The 21695-nt window shown below is 36.0% G+C and overlaps 2 protein-coding genes across 3 annotated transcripts in view; one reads left to right on the top strand and one right to left on the bottom strand.

The window, feature by feature from the left end:
- Gli (carboxyl ester lipase-like protein Gli) overlaps positions 1–6796 on the bottom strand; it is a 100933-nt gene extending 94137 nt beyond the window's left edge. For both annotated transcript variants that reach the window (XM_069815997.1, XM_069816006.1), the window contains exon 1: positions 6371–6796. In XM_069815997.1, coding sequence (XP_069672098.1) covers positions 6371–6652 — 282 coding nt within the window. In that variant the 5' untranslated portion in view covers positions 6653–6796. The remainder of the gene's footprint in view (positions 1–6370) is intronic.
- Positions 1–21695, top strand: part of LOC138692833 (hemolymph lipopolysaccharide-binding protein-like) — a 558083-nt gene that overhangs the window by 418166 nt on the left and 118222 nt on the right. The window lies entirely within an intron of this gene.

The following is a 21695-nucleotide window of genomic DNA, read 5'->3' as shown; positions in this document are numbered from 1 at the left end:
AAAAGGGAATGAATTGTTGTGAAATTCATAAAATGCATAACGAGAAAGTATGTGTCAACTTTTAGACGCTTACTTTTTAATTTTATTAATTAACAAGTAAATTCTCTTGTATTGCATACTTTTGTGAAATGGACTCAGGGAGTAAAAAAAAAAAAAAAACCGATTGTGACACGAAATCGTTTCGATGTTATCAATGTTTCGCAACAGCTCTTATCTTCTTATCTAACAAGTCGCAGGTTGTAGTGGTAGATAATGCAATCATTAAATGCAAAGAGCTGGTAGAAAATGGGCAATAAATTAAATACTGGGTACAGAGATGCATATGGAACTTGTTCGCCCACGTCTTAAGAACTACCTACTGACAATGTTTACGGTCGGCAACCTTGACCAGTCACGCTTGTCGCTTTTCTTGTTTTTATGTTTTCTGAGACCTTCGTAGTAAAGAAAACAATTTACACTTGGTAGTTTCTTAAATAACACTTCTCTGTATTCTTCTTTCATTCCCTCCATCGTTATTTTCTCCTTTTTCAATAGTTTTTCCTTTACGTTCCTATATAATATCTTTTTCTTCTTATTTTATTCATATTTACATTGATTATATTCTTCGTTTCTTAATTTACGAAGCTCAAGGTTTTCCATGCGGTCCGTCTCGCTCCATTCTCTATTTAATGTCCCTAAAAATCTCTATGTTTCTTCATATGGAACGGCAAAATTCGGGGTGAGACAAGTGGGCAACAGGCTTGGAGCTCACACAGACACTTCCCTACCCCAGTTACCTTTACAAGACACGTTTTCTCTCACATCTTGATAGTTTCTCCACCAATTTCCCCCATTCATTTTTGTAATTATTCATTCATTCGAGGAAAGAAATTCTAAATTTGTCCCACTTACTTTCCATACCTAATTTCTAGAGACGGTAGATTTTCGCAATCAAGATAAGTGCGAAATGTGCCCAAATGCTGTGAAAATAAGTAATTTTACGTTTAAAGGCATGGTAAGTATAACATGATTTTTCAATCCGTCGGTTGTATTGTAAAATTAGGTATTTTATTTTATGTTTTATTATTATTGTGTTAAATTGTATTGTGTATTCTTATTGTATTGTGTATAAAATTGTATATGTGTTGTAAAATTGTATTGTGTATTGCTTATCATTTTATTGTGTATTTGTTAATATTGTATATATACATACAATAAAAATACGAAACCTCATAAGTAGGGACCGGATTTGTAGGTTTTTACTTATTTTTTCCTTGCTTCAGAACTCCTAATTTCTTCAATGCTTTTCGGAATCATGATCGTAGGAGTCGTATATGTGAATTCTGTTGAACCTAAAAAAACCTAAATTAGTCCTTAATAGGCCTACCTAAAAAAATCTAAATCATTGTTGACAAAGCGTTATCCTGTATTTACTGCGTTATATATTGATTTTTTTTTTTATTTTAAGAGAAATAATACATTTTGAGAGAGAAAGAGAGAGAGAGGGAGATGGAGAGGGAGAGGGAGGGAGGGAGGGAGAGAGAGAGAGAGAGAGAGAGAGAGAGGAAAGAACACACAAGACGTGGCGGAGCCTGCCTCAATCCTTAAGGCAAAATCCGTACTTAGCAGTGACATCTATTGCTTCCTTGCTTTCCTCAAGCCACATTTCAGTGACCTTCCAGAATATGTATATTGAGTACTTGGAATCTTCGTCACTACAACTAAAAGATGCAATTGGTGTCATTGACTCGCTTCTACAGAAACAAGTACTGTACCAGGACCCGTGGGTGAAACCGTCATATTAAAACTGAAGAAAGTATTGCAGATAATCCAGGTTTGAAAAAATGAAAAACGAGTGCACCATTCTCCAGGGGGGAAGCTTCAATTGTCAGTTACAGTGGGGTACCTGCTGCAGTGCCAGCGATTAAATTTGCACCTATGACGTCATGTTCTGTCAAAAGAACCTTTTCGTCCTTCAAATATATTTTGAGAAACAACAGAAAAACTTTCTCAGTTGAGAATCTCGAAAAGTACTTCGTTCTACTGTATATTGCAACCAGGAACAGTGCCAGTAAATAATGCTGTTTTGTTTGTATGTTTGTTTGTTACTTTTTAAAATAGTTCTTGATCAAGTTTGAACAAATTTAATTCAAAAGTTGTGTGTGTACTGTACCTTTTATCTATTGAAAATTGAAATTTATGTAGTTATATCAAGGCAAATTATATTAGATAGGCCTAAAATGTTAATTGTTATAATAATTTATTCAAACTACAAATAATGTTAAAGGGGAAGGAACAAAAATTCGAATCTTATAAATTTTGATAAATAATTTGGTTCCTGAAAAGGTTAGTTTCGTGGTCTACGTTGCCTTAATATTTTTTTAAGAATAGGCTAACTGTAAGGATACATTTTTTAACGATCTGGTAGTTTTTACGACCTCTTTCAAAGGTTGGACATAAAACCTAAAAAAAAACCTATTTCACCTATTCCAAAAACCTAAAATGGTATTTTTAAAAACCTAAAAATTCGGTCCCTACTCATAAGTGACACCAATACGGCAGCACTCATGAGGCAACTAAGCGAAGAGAATGGGGTAGGGTGGCCAGTTGGTACAGTATATAACGAATAATGATAAGTGCATAAACATGTGGCAAAGTTTCGTAATGGAAACTTTAAAACTGTAAAACTTGAAACATTAAGTCGTGACTATTCTTAATTTTTCTCTTCATCTTCTTTCGTTCTTTCTTAATTTTCTCCATATTCTTATATTATTTCTGTCATTTAACTCTCTTTCATTATCTTTTTTCTTTTGTTTCTTTCACTGTTCTATCTTTCTTTCATTCCTAATTTTTTTTCTCTCTTCCTATTTTTCAATTTCTTTGTTCCTCTTCTATCTAACTTTCATTTCATTAATTTATCTTTCTGCTTTCTTTTCGTAATTCTGATTTTCATTTTTCTTCATTAGTACTTACTTACTTACTGGCTTTTTAGGAACCCGGAGGTTCATTGCCACCCTCACATAAGCCCGCCATTGGTCCCTATCCTGAGCAAGATTAATCCAGTCTCTATCATCATATCCCACCTCCCTCAAATCCATTTTAATATTATCCTCCCATCTACGTCTCGGCCTCCCAACTAACACTCTATATGGATTTCATTTCTGGATTCGCCCATACGTGCTACATGTCCTGCCCATCTCAAACGTCTGGATTTAATGTTCCTAATCATGTCAGGTGAAGTATACAATGCGTGCAGTTCTGCGTTGTGTAACTTTCTCCATTCTCCTGTAACTTCATCCCTCTTAGCCCCAAATATTTTCCTAAGCACCTTATTCTCAAACACCCTTAATCTCTGTTCCTCTCTCAAAGTGAGAGTCCAAGTTTCACAACCATACAGAACAACCGGTAATATAACTGTTTTATAAATTCTAATTTTCATATTTTTTGACAGCAGACTAGATGACAAAAGCTTCTCAACCGAATATACTAGCTACGTTCCATGTACCAAATCTTATAACCCTTTTCCTTTGCTGTGGTCGTGCCGGAGAATCAGACCCATTCCGAGGCTTATTGTTAGGTTCCGTAACAAGCTGTTTTTTACGGTGATGGGTTGTGAGCCCTTCGTCCAACCCCCAAGCTGGAGGACCACCCCTTATCGGCTGTCCACTACTGCTTATTCAATATATTCGCAGCTACCCTCCATATCTGGAGGCCGTCTTCTTCATTAGTTCTTTTGTTATATTTTCCTCTCATTTTATTTTTATTATATATTTACCCATTTTTTTTTCTTTCTCTCAAAATAATTATATGACGTGTAACATACTTCAATGATGCAACCCAACCCATAAGTTAATAGGTTTAACACATTTTTGTCAATACGTTGTTTTTTGCAAGGTACGAGGTCGTCACTTTACAGAGGCCCACGTTCTCTCGCCACATGAAGACTTGAGTGCAATTGGATATAATTGCTTCATCGACTGACTTACGGCTGACTGCTCACTTAAAAACAAAGTGCAATGGTCTGTATAATTGTATCATATTGCACCTCCGGAGTAGATGACAAATACGGTTGCTGTATCCAGTCAAACACTGGAAATTTGAGACTAACTTCTCTTTTAATTTCCAACAGTTAATGTTTCATAAACTCTCACATTATATACGGTACTTAAATCGATTATGAGAAAATGTGGTAGCTACGCTATTTCCACTCCTATTCCTAGAGCACGTGCCAGCCATGCGGCAATTTCTTTTCATCTCAATGTCATCGCTCACAGCGACGCGAACAACCTGCAATCTCAATATCTATATGAAGTGCGGAGAATAGTAGCAGGAAGACGGAACCGAGCCACCGAAATGTCGGAAAAATTAAATCTCAAGACATGTTTCATAATATCAAATCATTATTCACAATTTAATCACCAAGAAAATCTAAATCCACATATCCATATAGTTATGTTTTTATTTGTTATGTTCGAATTATGATTCTCTGTTGCCATCTATAAAAAAAATTCTTTCCGTAAAAATTCTATGTTCGAGGTACAAAGAAATGTTCTAGAGATCTGACATGAAAGGTTTGCCATGACGTCACTCGTGGTGCCATGGAAACAAGTGTAAGATGAAATTCGTGCCTCGTGTCTGTCTCGCCCCATTCTCTACTCTAATGTGGCTCAAGGTTTCCCCACACAATACTTAAAAAATTCTCTAATGTTCTTTGAAAAAGAACAGCGAAAGTCGGAGTGAGACAAGTGGTCAACAGGATTGGAGCCCACGTACATGCTTCCTCTCAGCCCCAATTTCCTTTACAAGAACGCGTTTTCGTGTACCTTTTAAATGTTACACCTCTCATTCACTCACTCATTTTCCACACAATTGTAATGGAAATATACTGAAGTTATGTTACGTATCTAAATCTATACACGAATCTCAAAATACACTACAGTATTAAAATAAGTACAGATACGGAAATAAAATTTGGAGCTTCCTTATTATATGTTTCACTTACAACACACTGCGCATGTGAAGAAAACAAAATCCCCTGTATATATGCTACTTGTCGACAGTCGTGTGAAATTGTTGCCTACATACAGGTGGACTCCCATCATGACTCGCTCCAAATTTTAATTCCGTGTCTGACCATACAGTATTATTATTATTATTATTATTATTATTATTATTATTATTATTATTATTATTATTATTTGACTTTAATTGCAGTATAGAGAATCTTCGATCCCCTACTCACGTAAATCATTGACATTAACGTCCACACCTGTGGAGTACCGGTTAGCGCATCTGACCGCGAAATCAGGTGGCCCGGGTTCGATTCCCGGTCGGGGCAAGTTACTTGGTTGAGGTTTTTCCGGGGTTTTCCCTCAACCCAATATGAGCAAATGCTGGGTAACTTTCGGTGCTGGACTCCGGACTCATTTCACCGGCATTATTACCTTAATCTAATTCAGACACTAAATAATCTAAGATGTTGATAAAGCGTCGTAACAGAAACTTTTTAAATGAAGTTTACCTTCCTGAAGATATCATATGAAATGTAAACTCTAATTATTTCATTTAATCTCGTCTTTAAGTTTACACATTATACCGGGATCACCTTTCTTTTTTCTGCATTGTTGTGCAGTGTTAATTCATATTTCTCCAAGTGGCGGCCTGAACACCTGCAGACTTCTAACACATGAGTACAGGCAGTTACAAAATAAACATTACAGTGCTTCCATTCCCCAAATGAGGTGTAGCAATTTTATTCTTATACATTCAGAAATTTAAAATAAATATTATAGTCCAGACACATGATCTGAAGATATTAATTCATCAATTTAAGCACAGAAACTTACGCAAAAAAGATCTGAATTCAATATTTTCTAGCGTTAATAGAAGAAAAAAAAAGAGTTGAAACAAGTTTGAGGGGCAGTGTCTCCCCATAACTCCGCCTATGTACCATCTCTCAATTAAATTTCACGATGAAAATTGCGCTTCAGTTTCATTTAATGATGAAATAACGCAACACAAATCAGACGTCAGTGCCGTGTGTGGTGTGTAGCGAGATCGAAGATTAAATTTTTCTTAAATGTTATCAACTTTTAACTAAACATATTTTTTGAACTGGTGTTCGAGAATTCGAGACGTACAGTATAATATATTATAAAGCTGCTGAAATAGGATCATAAACTAATTAACTGATTCCTTACAGAATATCTAACCCGTCTCTTTTATGTCTATTTGTCTTGTCAACAATCGGACATCAAAACAAACAGGTTAAGAAGGTAATAGTACTACCAACCATCCTACCAAAGGTAAATTCATATTCAGTAGCATGATATGGCATGCCTGCAGAACCGTTACATGCATTTCTATTCAGAATCTATTACTAGGAACTCACATCGTAATTGTATCGCTCGTCGTTTTCTCCATAACCTCTATTATTATATGGGTTGCCTCGATCGCGGCTGTAGCCATCATCCCCTGGATAATTTGGCCGTCCGTAGCGTCTGTTGTTATACACGTAAGTGTTGTCATATGGATCTTGTCCCTGATAGCCCCTGTTGTATTGATCTTGTCCCTGATAGTCTCTGTTGTAATACCTGGAACCCTGAGTCTGACACTCCACCGAATATAAGCACAGCACAAACATAAAACACGCTTTCGTCCTGCTAGACGCCATCACACACCGTTTCACCGCCACAACAACAGAATAGTTTTGTTCAGGACAACGCCCCACTCCCACTCATCTTTCATGATTCACTTCATCCTACGCAAGCAGTCTATCATCTAACATCGAAGATAACTCGTCACATTGCGCATAAACTCTGGAAACAATTGACCAAGTCACTTCACAGAACGACATTTCGTAAACAATGTACACATTTTGAATTCTAAGCGTCTCGCTATTCGTCACGAGTTCACCAGTACCAACAACTCCTGAATGTTGTTATGGGATAAAATCGGATTTACCTGCTTTCGTACAGAACTGTCACAGTTTTATGAAACACTAAGTCATGTCAAAGTAATAAAACAGCTCTTCCTTGAGTTTACAAAATATTAGAACGTGTTTATTTCTAAATCGCACGCCCTCTCTCTATTAAATCATTGTTATGTTCGTTGCTACGAAATTAAAATGCAGTATCAAGGCTATTGTTTCAAATGCTTTGAATCGCCTGTACATTTCTATGCGTTCTCACCTGACGGCGCCACCGTACAAACACAACCACCTGTCGTTTGAAATTGATACCACAACCACTGCTGTCATTGTTCTCCAGAAGGTTGAAATATTATCCACAAGATGGCAGCAGTAGCTGCAAATATTAAACCCTAGATGGCACCACCACTAGCGCTCCCGGATTTCGATGAAGAGAAAGTGCTGCCAACATGGAGATAGTGACGGAACTAAATGCATAAAAGTTAATCTGAGTTAAGGTGAGAAAAATACGTATAGGCTATACACAGCTGTCATTGGTTGAAGAAAAACACGTGATAGGCAATGATGGTAAATAATCTGAAAATATGCATCCGAAAGTAGCAACTCAAACAATATTACAATATCATGAACAAAGCACTTGTTTATTACACAATTAGTAAAAGCAAGTTACCGAAGACTATTGTTATCGATAAGGATTCCTTTTCCCTCACCCTCAGAAGTTCGTAATTTCGTCTGCCCTCAATAGTGGCTTCCATTACGTTAAAAGAGTTAAGATAGTAATTCAAAATCAACTAAATGTTTTTCTTAATTATATTTACGCATGCAAAGTGCAATATTTAGTAAATTATTAGATTACTATACAATTTAATTTATGTCTTTAGGAATAAAACTTAAACTTTGCTTCATAGGCTTAGAGAAAGCATTTGATAGCATTCAACTTAAAGATATTTTATATTACAGAAGTTCGGTCGCATAAGCATCGCTAATTGGAGTTAACTTCTTTATCAGAGTTCTATCTCTTATGTTATCTTTGATTATGTGAACTTGGTTTACTGATGTATGTGTATGTGTATGTATGTATTTATTCACACTGCAAATGGGTATATACCCGGTGGCAGTGGTAACTAATTACACTCAATAATGAAAATAATAATAAACACAATAAAACAATAATTAATAATAATAATAACAATAATAATAATAATAATAATAGTAATAGTCATGATAATAATAATAATAATACTAGTAATAGTCATAATAATAATAATAATAATAATAATAATAATAATAATAATAATAATAATAATAATGATAATAATAATTGATCTGAATCACAGAAATACGTATGAAAATAGTGTGAAATATGAGGGGAAATTTTATTTATAGAAAGAGGTTTGCAATACATTGTTCGATACTGATAGGCCTATATCTCCTTGGTAACGAGTGTGACAATAATAATAATAATAATAATAATAATAATAATAATAATAATAATAATAATAATAATAATTGATCTGAATCACAGAAATACGTATGAAAATAGTGTGAAATATGAGGGGAAATTTTATTTATAGAAAGAGGTTTGCAATACATTGTTCGATACTGATAGGCCTATATCTCCTTGGTAACGAGTGTGACAATAATAATAATAATAATAATAATAATAATAATAATAATAATAATAATAATAATAATAATAATAATAATAATAATTGTGAAAGAACACAAGGAGAAGAGAATGCGTACAACTAATTTTACATACATAAATCTGTTACAGGGAATAAAGAAACAGAGTCTCTTAAATGCCATTTAACAAAAGAAATAGGTTGGAAACACGTTGCAGACTGCAATTCCACGGATGTAATTTCTAGAATTTGGAAAAGTAAGAAGTTGTGTTATTTAAAAAAAAGTGAAATCTGAAAATATGTAACAACCTACAACCCAATGGTTTGCGGGCCTTTCGTCCACTACCGTTTCTCCACAATTTGTTTCGTCCATTACAACGAGCTAGAAGTAGATATTCTACTTCTAGCTCGTTGGTCCATTACCTTCCGTCCACTCACTTTCGTCCATGTTCTCTTGTCCATAACCGATTAGTCCATGCAATTTACGTCCAGCCATATATTTTGTCCACACCTTTTATGTCCATAACGTTTCGTCCATCTGCAGGCAGTGATTGTCGCCGAGAAGCCGCAATGTTGTTTGGACTACCATTTGTATCTTTACAATATGTTTTCGAAATATTTGATTTTGTGGCAGAAAGAGCAACGGAAGGGATTGAAGAAGTTACAGAATTCATAGAAAGAGTTTATGTGAGAGGGATTCGTCTAAGACAGGGATGTCGAACAGCGCTCTCAAGTTGTGAAACGATTAGGTACTGCTTACTACCTGAGCTGGAGCGGTGAGGTCAGTCTACCCTTACTGTAGCAGTGTTCTGTACGCAGTGCGTTTATCAACTCTGGCGGCTGGTATGGATATGGAACGATGTTTCAATAGTGAATGGATATATAAACATTTGTTGAAAGGCGCATTGCTTAAAATGTAGAAAGAAACTTTGATACATAAGCCATAATAATATTAAAAGACATTTTAATTCAATGCATGCTGAAGCTTATGGAGCAGAAAAATTATCCGGTTCCGCTCGTGAAAAGGCAAAAGAGATATGTCTAGAATGTTTTTAAATCTCTAAGTTTGTCCCGTAATATTGTTGCTGAACGCATGTCAGAAATGGGAGATAACTTGGACGGACAACTGATAGCAAGAATGGAAACTTTTACTTGTTATGCACTAGCTCTTGATGAAAGTACCGGCCGCAAAGATACGGCGCAGCTAGCTATATTCATAAGGGATGTCGATTCAGATTTCAGTGTTCATTAAGATCTTGTAGATGTCATTTTGCTAAAGGGTCGAACTCGAGGAGAAGATATTTTTGGATCTGTAAAAAAAAAACTATGAATAAATTTTAAGTCATAGTAAGATTAATTAATTGTATACATCAAAACAGCTTAGGTTTTTGAACTTGCACTGCTACAACACATACACATAAAGTTGATATTTTAAACATGAATTAGCAACATTATTATGATGATTTATTTCTGCCACTAACGAACAACATTCATGAATGATTCAGTAGATAAAGCGATATTATCATCATCCATCCATCCATCCTCATGTAGACCTACATTCTTCGTTCATCAAAGTTATCAAGTGCAAATCTAAAATGAGCTCCTAAAAATTAGTAAGATGTATAAAAATTATGTAAGTACCAGCCGCCGAATTAGCAGTTTCGCTTTTGTCTACGATCATTCGCCCGGTCTGCTTGCTACCTGTGTTGAACCGTTGCACTGTAAGGGAGGAGTGAAGGCTCTTCAGTTCACAGCTCGAGAGCGCTGTTCGACATCCCTGGTCTAAGAGGAAGGGGGAGGGAGCACAATGCAAGATTTCCACCGGAAACATGGAATGTGTACGAAGCAGTCTTGAGCGGAGCGGAGCGACGCTCCGGCACTGCGTTCGAAGGTGAAGCGGAGCTCCGGCACTGATTTGAAATTTTAAAATCTCTATTTCGACATCACAATACTTTCGCTGCTAACGATATCTTAGTTAATGTCAGAATATTTAGTGATTATATTTTCTGTGCTTCCTTAAGAAAATCGGAAAAATTTCTGAAGTAAAGGTTCGCGAGACCACTAGGAACGTAGACGGAGTGTGTGGTGAGTAATGGGGGAAGAATCAGTGACAGCACAACCACCAAACTAAACTTTAGTGCGAAATGATCATATTCCTAATTCACTTTCGTTTCATATCGCATTTCGTTAATTTCGCGTCTTTGTACATACAGGAGATTGTCTGTGGTGTTACTTACCGAAATGTGTTGTGTTTGTCTCCCAGTTATTTTACGAAGTGAATTTTAAGCAGTTAATTTACTGCCTATAACGTGACTAAAAGACTGCTTGAAGCTTTTGTTTTTATCTATTGCTCTTCAGTAAATATGGAACAAAATAAACATAGACAAAAAAAAAATAAACTTCTTTCTTTTCTCGTGTCATTGCTGTTACTAGTGGACATATTTCTCAGGAAGAGGACAATCTTCAACATCGCTTTCTTGAGTGCCCGAGGACTAAACAATACTGGGAAACTACAATTCAGGATATTAGAGACATGGCGCATATCCCTGTGACATATATAGATTTAAACTTTGTACTCAAGCCAAGTTTTTATTATAAACCGAAGACAACACAGGCAGCTATTGTGAAGCGATTAGCACTTTGTATGGAAACAATATTGGATTAAAATATTAAAGCAATGTTCACACACATATATAGCAATAATGTAATAGAAGTAAGAATATATAAAATTGCAATATGTAGAAAGGGTATCATTTCATTATCAGTTCGGTAATAATCGTTGATGTTTCACTGGCAATATGATCACTGAATATATTTTGGGATACATTGTTATTATTGTTGTGATTATTATGATCATTTATGTTGAACAAGTATACTTAAGATTCTTTAACTTTTGCTACTTATTTTGTGTGTACAGTTTGTGATAATTAATAATATTAAGAAAAGGACTTGAAAGAATTTTAAACTAAATGAGTAGCTTAATATCAAAGACGGACATCTGACCTCAATCGAAATTTAGATAGCTGTGGTTTTTATACAATTTTTCATGCTCTTTCCAGTTATAGTGAAACCATATGCAAACTCTAACACTAAATTTATAAAATAAATTGTGTTAAATATTACAAAGAACACTGTGAATTAAAAAATTGCCTCTAGAGCAAAACTATGGAGACGACAGATGTCCGTCTTTGATATTAAGCTGCTCAAATATAAAAGTGGTATATATAATGTCAGAATATTTCTTTGTTGAATGGCTTGAAGTATGTAGGAAGTATAAGACTGTTTCCTATGTCCAGAAATATTTATTTTGCTGAACTAGGTGATTTACAGTCAGATTATTCAATATTGTTTTGGGAATATTATTTTATTAAGTATTGTCTGCTTAAAAGTGTTTTGTTAATGCTATAGTTGTATATAGATTTGTGTAAAAAAAAAAGCCTGGTAATAAGGTATCATATGTACAGAAATATTTGCTTTTGTTGTACTGGGTGATTCTCACTCAGATTATTCAACATTGTTTTGGGATCATTATTTTATTAAGTATTGTCTGTTGAAATGTTTTGTTATTGCTATAGCTGTATATAATTTTGTGTTGTAATAAAAAAAAAGTGGAGTTACAAAAGCTTCATCTCCTGATATTGTTGATATCTCAAACCTGTCGCTTCTACTTGATGAACCTACTGTTATAGAAGATACAGTTCCAGTATGACTGCGAAGAATATTCAACGTCATAATGTTCACAATAGTGAAAGCCAAACAGTCGACCTGGAAAGTGAGTGGCCGAATGTATGGAATGAAGAAAATATGACGTGGTCAAGAAAAAAAGAACCGTATCCGTGGATTGAGTATAAGCAATGTAAGGTAGGCTGTAAAGTGTGTCATAAGGTAACTACATTAGATGCATTAAAAAAAAAGAGCGTATTTCTGTATCTAATGAATGGTGCTCATATTCAGTAAATTACTACGGATCGATTAGATCAAATCAGCTTAAGCCACTACGGAAAAATTCATTGAATACAAGAAATCCAGTGCCCATAATATAGCACAAAAATTATTCGTATGTCTGAAAAGCAATCGATTGAAAATGTTGGCGAATAAACGAGTGCAGCCCACCGTGAAGCAACAAAAAGCGAAATTTATATCAGCTTATTACATTGCGCAGAATGACCACCCTTACAGTGACCATTTCGGTTTACTTGAGCTTCAGAAGCTAAATGGAGTAGGTGTTGATTGGTGTTGCCTTGCATTCTCCTTACAATCTTACATTATAACATTTCTTTCTTTGTCTTATTTTTGTTTTGAATCCAAACCTTCCCCATCCCCAAAAGTTAAAAAACATAAAGAGCTCCGACACTGTAAAGTTTGGGACTACAACCCTGCTAACAATGCCGTCGAAGGTTGGCATAGTAAATTAAAAGAACTCGTGGTTGTTCATCATCCCAGCATTTGAAAGTTTTCTGAAGCCTTAATGGATGAACAGGAATCGAATGAGCAGATAATTACTCAATTGTTGGGAGGACACACGCGAGTCCGTCCGCCATTAAGTCAGACATATTATGTCAATAATCATGAACGCATAGCGAAATGGTTATAGGGTACGAAGACTACAAGAACGACGGCCGGCTGGGAACATATCTGAGAGGAATTTCATATAGTTGAAAAATTAACCCTGCTGAAGTTCTTCAGGAAGGAGAAAATAATGACTAATCATGTTTATAATGCAAACAGCATGTACATTGAACAACACATATAAATTTAAATAAATTACTTTTATGCGAGATCGTGCGTATTTGCTTGGTTTCCGCACAAAACCAATCCGCGGTAAGACTAAAATTCCACATTCAGTATTCCCAACCTAACACACATAACAATTTCCCTCTTCTTACCGCTTAAGCGCGACATTCATTTTACTGCTTTAGGCTTCTAACATATTATTTTTAGAGACGTTCAATATAGTAATAATTATAAATTGGAAACTTACCACTGCAATTTCACCTACAGTAAATTGCACTGTTAATTACTGTTTCTAAATATTTGCAAAAATTAAGTAAACTCTACAACTCCACTAAAGTTACTGCATTCGTGATGCCAGTAACATTAAGGAAGCCGTGAAAAAATCAACAAGATTCCAGATGCCGATGTTATTACTGCAATATGTTATATAAATAATATTGTTAAATATTAAAATGAAAAATAAATCATTACATAACCTTACCGTTTGTTATAAGTTCACATTTATGGACTGGGGGGGGGGAAAGACAGACGTATATCACGGCTTGCTGGAGTATTGTAAACACAGAAAACATTTTAAAGCAACAATGTTGAAGATAGATATTTTTGTTTTGCAAATTTGCCGTCATTGAACAGAAACCAAGATGGAGATTTCATTGCAACTAATTAGAAATTCCTCTTTCAGGTATGTAATAAACGATCTTCGCACAAAATAATGTACGATACACTACGTTTCGCTTTTTCAAACTTTTCCTCGAACATGAAAACTTCAACATACCGCTCTTGTAACGCATATTACTATTACGGCTTATGTTCTAGTTCATTTTCCAAAGAAGTAATTATTTTTGACACGAGGAATAATCCACCGCTGTGGAGTAATGATTAGCACGTCGACCGTGAAACGAGTGGGCCCGGGTTCAAATCCTGATTGGACAAATTACCTAGTTAGGCGTTTTATCCGAGGTTTTCCCTCAACCAACTGAAGCAGAATTGCTGGGTAATTTTCGGTGTTGGATCTCGGACTCATTTCGCCATAATTAATACACATATCATCATCATCATCATCATCATCATCATCATCATCATCATCATCATCATCGTCATCATCCATACCATAGCCCGGGTTGAGTTCACGGTGCGGCGTGCTGTACTTGTACAAGAGCGTTGCCGTCGGCTACCCAATCATTCACTGAATAGGAGTGGTACGCACAATAAGCCTCAGGCTGATGTGCAAGCCTTCGAGTCCTTCCTCCGTACAAGAAAAAAAAAACTCGACGAATCTCTCTTCGAATTATTTGGAGGAGGGGAGGCTCCCTATTAATTTTATTGGTGCCTAACGCCCCTGGCTCTATAAGTTGTTGGGCTGATTACCTGGTTGGGTTTTTCCGAGGCTTTTCCCAACCATAAGGCGAATGTCAGATAATCTATGGCGAATCCTCGGTTTCATCTTGCCAAATATCATCTCGTTATCGCCAATTTCATCGATGATAAGTAACCCAGTAGTTGACACAACGTCGTTAAATAACCAATTTTAAAAAGTATATTAAGGTAGGCATATCTAAAAATGCTCATTTTAACAATTTGTTTATTTAAGCCTATCTAACAAGTATGGTTCTTTATGGTTCACATTTATTCTTTTTTATTATTATTTTCAAGTTAATACTGATTGTGTATATGTATTCAACCTCTCTTTTTTATTTAATTTTTTATTTATTTTTATTATTATTATTATTATTATTATTATTATTATTATTATTATTATTATTATTATTATTAAATTAATACTTCTATACCGGTATGTATTTTTCTGTATGTGATTTGATCCTGGTTGAGTGGGAGAGAAGCCTGATGGCCTCAACTCTGCCAGGGAAAATAAAATTATTATTATTAAATTAATACTTGTATACCGGTATGTATTCTACTGTATGTGATTTGATCCTGGTTGAGTGGGAGAGAAGCCTGATGGCCTCAACTCTGCCAGGGAAAATAAAATTATTATTATTATTATTATTATTATTATTATTATTATTATTATTATTATTATTATTATTATTAAATTAATACTTGTATACCGGTATGTATTCTACTGTATGTGATTTGATCCTGGTTGAGTGGGAGAGAAGGCCTGATGGCCTTAACTCTGCCAGGGAAAATAAAACTATTATTATTATTATTATTATTATTATTATTATTATTATTATTATTATTATTAAGTTAATACTTGTATACCGGTATGTATTTTTCTGTATGTGATTTGATCCTGGTTGAGTGGGAGAGAAGGCCTGATGGCCTCAACTCTGCCAGGGAAAATAAAACTATTATTATTATGCAAATCAAGATTTCAGGCATAACTCCCTGTAAAGTTGATTTGAATAATTTTCGAGGGAAAAATTGTTCCGGAGCCGGGTATCGAACCCGGGACCTTTGGTTTAACGTACCAACGCTCTACCACTGAGCTACTTGGGAACTCTAACCGACACCGATCCAATTTTTCCCTCTATATCCACAGACCTCAAAGTGGGCTGACAACCGTCAAGCTACCAACTTCGAATGCACACTAACTCCGTGTGACTTAAATTGTGGTTTTCTGTTAACGAACAGTGACGTGTATTATGCAAATCAAGATTTCAGGTATAACTCCCTGTAAAGTTGATTTGAATATTCAATATTTGAATTATTCAAATCAACTTTACAGGGAGTTATACCTGAAATCTTGATTTGCTTATTATCATTATTATTATTATTATTATTATTATTATTATTATTATTATTATTATTATTATTATTATTATTATGCCCCAGGACTAAAGAACACCCTGTAGCATGATTTCTGTGGGGTGTTAAATTTGAGACAGTCCGTTAAGGTGTCAGCAGAATACACAGCCTCAAGCAGAGACACGCAATGCAATCCCAGTTTGTGAAGTAGATAGCTGCTTAGCCAGCGTTATAGAGTTATGTCGCGCGTGCGGTAAATCATTGGCTACGATAGAAGTATTCTTACGCCATGAATCACAGCTGGACTAATCACATTGGTCCAGTGGAATAAAGCCTGCATTTTAATTGGTTAAATTAAATCACGCATTGTTGGCACTCTTTTCTTACGCCTAGCCTCATTAAAGCGACTTCTCACTGTATTGCACTGAATCGAATTAATTGTAACAGATGTTTGATTAAGACAACAGCTTCAAACAAAAGGGGGTTTAAAGCCCATTTCACCTGTTGGATAGCGTGGGTGGTACCCCGGACGGGAAGCCGGTAAGAGAACATGAAAAGTGATGGTGAGAAGATTGGCAGCAGACTGATAGGCTATAGTCGGATAGTGACACGGTCGGACAGGGATCGAGGACCAAATCGGAATGGCGTCAGCAGAGAAAAGAGATATACCATGTAAGTAACTCATTATGTAAATTTGTATATATTTACTAAATCAAGTCGTATATTTCCGTTCATTCATAATTAATTCAGTCTAGAATATAAGTTCAGTATCCATGTAGTTTTACTATAATATCCTGAGAGTCCCAGCTCTTTCAGTAAAATCGTTTCTTTTCCATTGTAAGTATGGTGGTGTGAGAAATCCTGATATAGTGAGCGGGAGTCGAACGCAGTAGTCATCCGTTCAGCAAGTCATCCGACCTAAGTTGTCGCGCACAATATTATTGTTATTATTATTATTATTGTTATTATTATTATTATTATTATTATTATTATTATTATTATTATTATTATTATTATTATTATTATTATTAGTGATTTCTCGAAAATTACTTAATAAAATTTCTACCGAAAACAGCAGTTGTTTATTGTGCCAAGCATATTCCGTAAAGCTCCCACGACAATTACAGTCCGCGTCACCGTTTTTGGCGTGTGAAATAAGTAATGGGAACGTTAAGTGCGAGTGTTTTACATTTGCAGCAGTCAGTTTGACAACTGTGTTTTCCAAATGATTGATGTGACGTGTATAGGAAGTGGTACCATTCTCAGCTGCACTAGTAAAATGCTCACAAACTGGGCACTATAAAGAGTGTTTAAAAAAATACGGGGCATAATTTCAGGTATGTATTTCCCACATGTAGACAATCAAAATAGTTCATTACAACATGTGTCCGGAAATGCTTTATTTCCGAGTTATGGCCTTCACAACATTGAAATTCACCGGAACATTTTTCTTTCCGCAGGTCGTTGCCGTCAAAGGAGACATTAAGAGGGCACTCTGACAGTTCATTCCGAGGCGAAGGTTACATTCAGTGTTGTGTAGGCGTTAGACTGTGCGACATGTATTCAAATCAAGAGCTGGCAGAGATACACTTTATGTACGGTAAGGCGGACGGCAATGCTGCGCTGGCTCGTCGTTTGTACCAGGAGAGGTACCCACAGCGACAATGTCTAGATCGGAAGACATTTGTACGTCTCCATTACCGTCTGTGCGAGTATGGAAAATTTAACTCTCCTGGTTTGGGAAGGGGACGACCAAGATCTACAACTCCAGAAGTACAGGAGGAGATTCTGGAGGTTGTGAACATGACTCCTTCTATCAGCACACGAAGGGTAGCGTTGCAAGTCAGTGTTCCTCATACGACTGTCTGGAGACTGTTGAAAGAGTATCAATTGTATCTTTATCATTTGCAACGTGTACAGGCCCTGTCACCAGCAGATTACCCTGCACGAGTTAGGTTCTGTCAGTGGTTCTTGCAGCAGTGTGGTGTAAATCCGAACTTTCCTGCCTTAGTATTATTTACAGATGAAGCACAGTTCACACGAGATGGCATAACAAATTTCCACAACCAGCATGTATGGGCTTATGAAAACCCACGTGCAACTGTTCCATCTCATCACCAGGTGCGGTTCTCTCTCAACATGTGGGCCGGTATCATTGGTGATCGATTAGTTGGACCCCATGTACTTGTAAACAGACTTACGGGGCAGGCGTACACAAACTTCCTGGAAAACACCATACCTCATGTTTTAGAAGACACTCCACTGATCAATCGTCAACACATTCACTTCTTGCATGATGGCGCTCCTGCACACTTGAGTCGTACGGCTCGCCGGTACTTGGATCGAAGGTTTCCTGATCGATGGATAGGTAGGGGTGGCCCAATTGCTTGGCCTCCACGCTCACCTGATCTGAACCCTCTCGATTTCTACTTGTGGGGCCATTCAAAATCATTGGTTTATTCGTCTCCGGTGCCTGATTTGGAATCCCTTCGGAATCGAATTGTGGCATGTTCTGAGGACATACGCAATACTCCTGGAGTTTGGGATCGTGTTCGCAGGTCAATGAGACATCGATGTGAGGTCTGTATTCAAGCAGGAGGTGGACATTTTGAACATCTTCTGTAATGACAACGACCTGCGGAAAGAAAAACGTTCCGGTGAATTTCAATGTTGTGAAGGCCATAACTCGGAAATGAAGCATTTCCGGACACATGTTGTAATGAACTATTTTGATTGTCTACATGTGGGAAATACATACCTGAAATTATGTCCTGTATTTTTAAACACCCTGTATATATCTAGGACACACGCCAAAAACCCTGGCGCCAGCTGTACAACTTAACTCGCTCAGGTTTATAATATGAATCAACGCTCGACTTTACCCCTCTATTCAGCTTATCACCTCAGCAGACTACGATATCTAACCGTTCTCTCTAAGACAATTTCTGAGCGTTGACCTTCAGAAGGCCGCCTTAAAGGTTCATTCTCTTGCTGTCGATTAGAATATTAGATCCTAATGTTCAAATCCTAAAACTGGTATAACATTTTAATAAAAATAATTAATTTCTCGTTCACGAGTTCCCGTTGCAAATGGAATGATATCTCGTGCGTTCGTGGGACACCCGTTATTGTAAAATGTCACACGCATGAACAGTCCAGATTGTTGGAAGCCTTGCTGAACAATCGGACTCATCGCTAGCTAGATAAGAACACGTTGCGCTCTGACTCATTAGAGAAGGCCACGGTATTGCCACCGCCCCCTGCAACACGCACTGCGTCCATTGCTGGCAATATTTCAATTAAGAAGCCGACATAAAATTTTACTGGTGCTGTAACTCTTTTCGAGCCGGACGTGAATGCGGTCGAATCACGCTATTCTCTGGCTTGTTATTAGTTTAAGCCTGAGCCATTATGACGTCTCATGCGTAGGGTTAGCCCTGCCCTTGGTCATTGATACTGTCCCCCGATAGCATCAGTCCACAGTTTATGCTTCCAGAGGAGCTGCATAGCCTACAGAAATAACGAGGATATGCGACGTCATACTGCTTTTAAAAAATTCGCCGTTTTTACACCACAATAATGAACTGAAATAAATTCTGCGCCTTTAATTGCAATATGAATGAAAGAATGTTATTGAAGTTAGTCCATTTCGGAACAGAAAAGTGATATACTGATGTCATATTTCCAGCACAAACATATTTCGATTTACTTACTCTAAAACAAGGATTAGCCTAATACGACATAAATGCTATTTTCTCTCTTTCAACTGTATACATACATACATACATACATACATACATACATACATACATACATACATACATACATACATACATACATACATACATACATACATACATACATACATCGACACCTAAGAATAAAAACCTCGTATGTCTAATTTTCTAAATTTTACAGGAGAGCAAAAAATCGACATACAAGGTTTTCACATTCAAATAGATGGCTCGTAAGTCGGATTTTCTATAATGACTAGAGATACGCGCTTTTCATTTTAAAATTAAAGCATAAAGAAATACGTGGTTTTCAATTTTTCTCTTTTTTCATGAAAAAAAAAAAAATGAAAATTTTGCAATTGTAGACCATAAGAGCATGGGCTTTCCTATAAATTTTAGTGAAAATCGCATTTTCGAAAAAAGGTCGACTTACGAGGTTTTCATTCTTAGGTGTCGATACATACATACATACATACATACATACATACATACATACATACATACATACATACATACATACATACATACTGTTCTCCAACCAGGAGATAAACCGTGAAAGGAATGTGCTTACTATTGCGTCATCTATTGGAGCGAAGTAGATAGATAATATTAGAGTTATAACGTCAGTTTAAAAATCATGCGCTCTCCTGCATATGTTATTTCCTGTATGGAGGGATTAAAAGACCAGGAGATTAACCGTGATCTAATTTTGTAACTAGGGTAGTATAAAAATGTGTATATCAGTGTTATTGTTTGTGCCGTGAGACTTAGCCAATAGAGATACGAGTACCCACGTGTGTGACCTCATGACATCCTATGACATCAACATTCATTCACAGCATCACTCCGCTCCCTCTCATTCCCTGGAGACTTTCTCGTGGTTGGAGTACAATACATACATACATACATACATACATACATACATACATACATACATACATACATACATACATACATACATACATACACACATACTAGAGAAGAACGAATTTAACTACCGCTCTCGCTCGCTGTGTTCGTTGCATTTGTCTTTCGAATCTCGTCTCGTAACTTTCGTGCGCTTCGAGTCTCGCTCATCATTCTCGAAATGGCATTTGGTTGGCGTGGAAAGATTTCGTAACTTTGAATAACATACATCATTGAAATAAATAACATTGGAGATGTTTAATTGATATAAAAAAACAAAACAGTATCACAGTTATCAAAATGTTCTCGTTCTATTATCGGATATTACTTATGGTTAGATATATAAAAAAAATCTCAAATAAATTTGCATTTGTAAGAAGCGTAAGACATAACGTTAAATAAAGCTTAATATATATATATATTTTTTTTTACTTGAGACTGTACATTAGATATCAAACATACGAAAAAAAAACCTAGCTTTTTAATAAGGGCCTAGTAATTAAATAAAGATTGGGAAACGGATTATTATACAATAAAATTTAGAGATGATGTTTCAAATAGGCTACTTGATTGTTTATACATATATAACAGTTGTCAAAACAGATAAAAGTTCGGTCTGGTATAAACAACTGTGACGATTCAAGGCTACTTGACGTTCGAGAGTTGACCTCTCCCGAAGTCCCGATGTCTTGAACATTTACTTACAACCAGCCAATGACGTATGCAATACTGTCGTGCGGGTTTTCGGCTTTGCGGGCGCTTTAATCTTGCTTTCTCGATCGTTGTTCAACTCTAAATGAGAAATTGTTATACAAATTTTCTCTACACAACAGTAAGTGTCGATAGAAAACTTTAGTGTAAGTATTGTTAAAATAACGTTGAGTTACATACACCTTTATAAATTTTATGCCCCCTTATCCTTAAGCCCTAATTTGTATTAAATTTTATACGCATAATGTCTAAAAATTGCTCTTGGATATAAATGAAATGTATTTGCTTAGGCCTACATAGAACATATTTTATGGAATTGTGAATTTTCAAAATTTTCATTTAGAGATTTGTAAAAATCTTCTGTTT

The sequence above is a fragment of the Periplaneta americana genome, chromosome 2, assembly GCF_040183065.1.
Source record: "Periplaneta americana isolate PAMFEO1 chromosome 2, P.americana_PAMFEO1_priV1, whole genome shotgun sequence".
Classification (NCBI taxonomy): Eukaryota; Metazoa; Arthropoda; class Insecta; order Blattodea; family Blattidae; genus Periplaneta; species Periplaneta americana.
The sequence above is the reverse complement of the archived record's forward strand: the minus strand, read 5'-3'. Positions and strand labels throughout refer to the sequence as shown.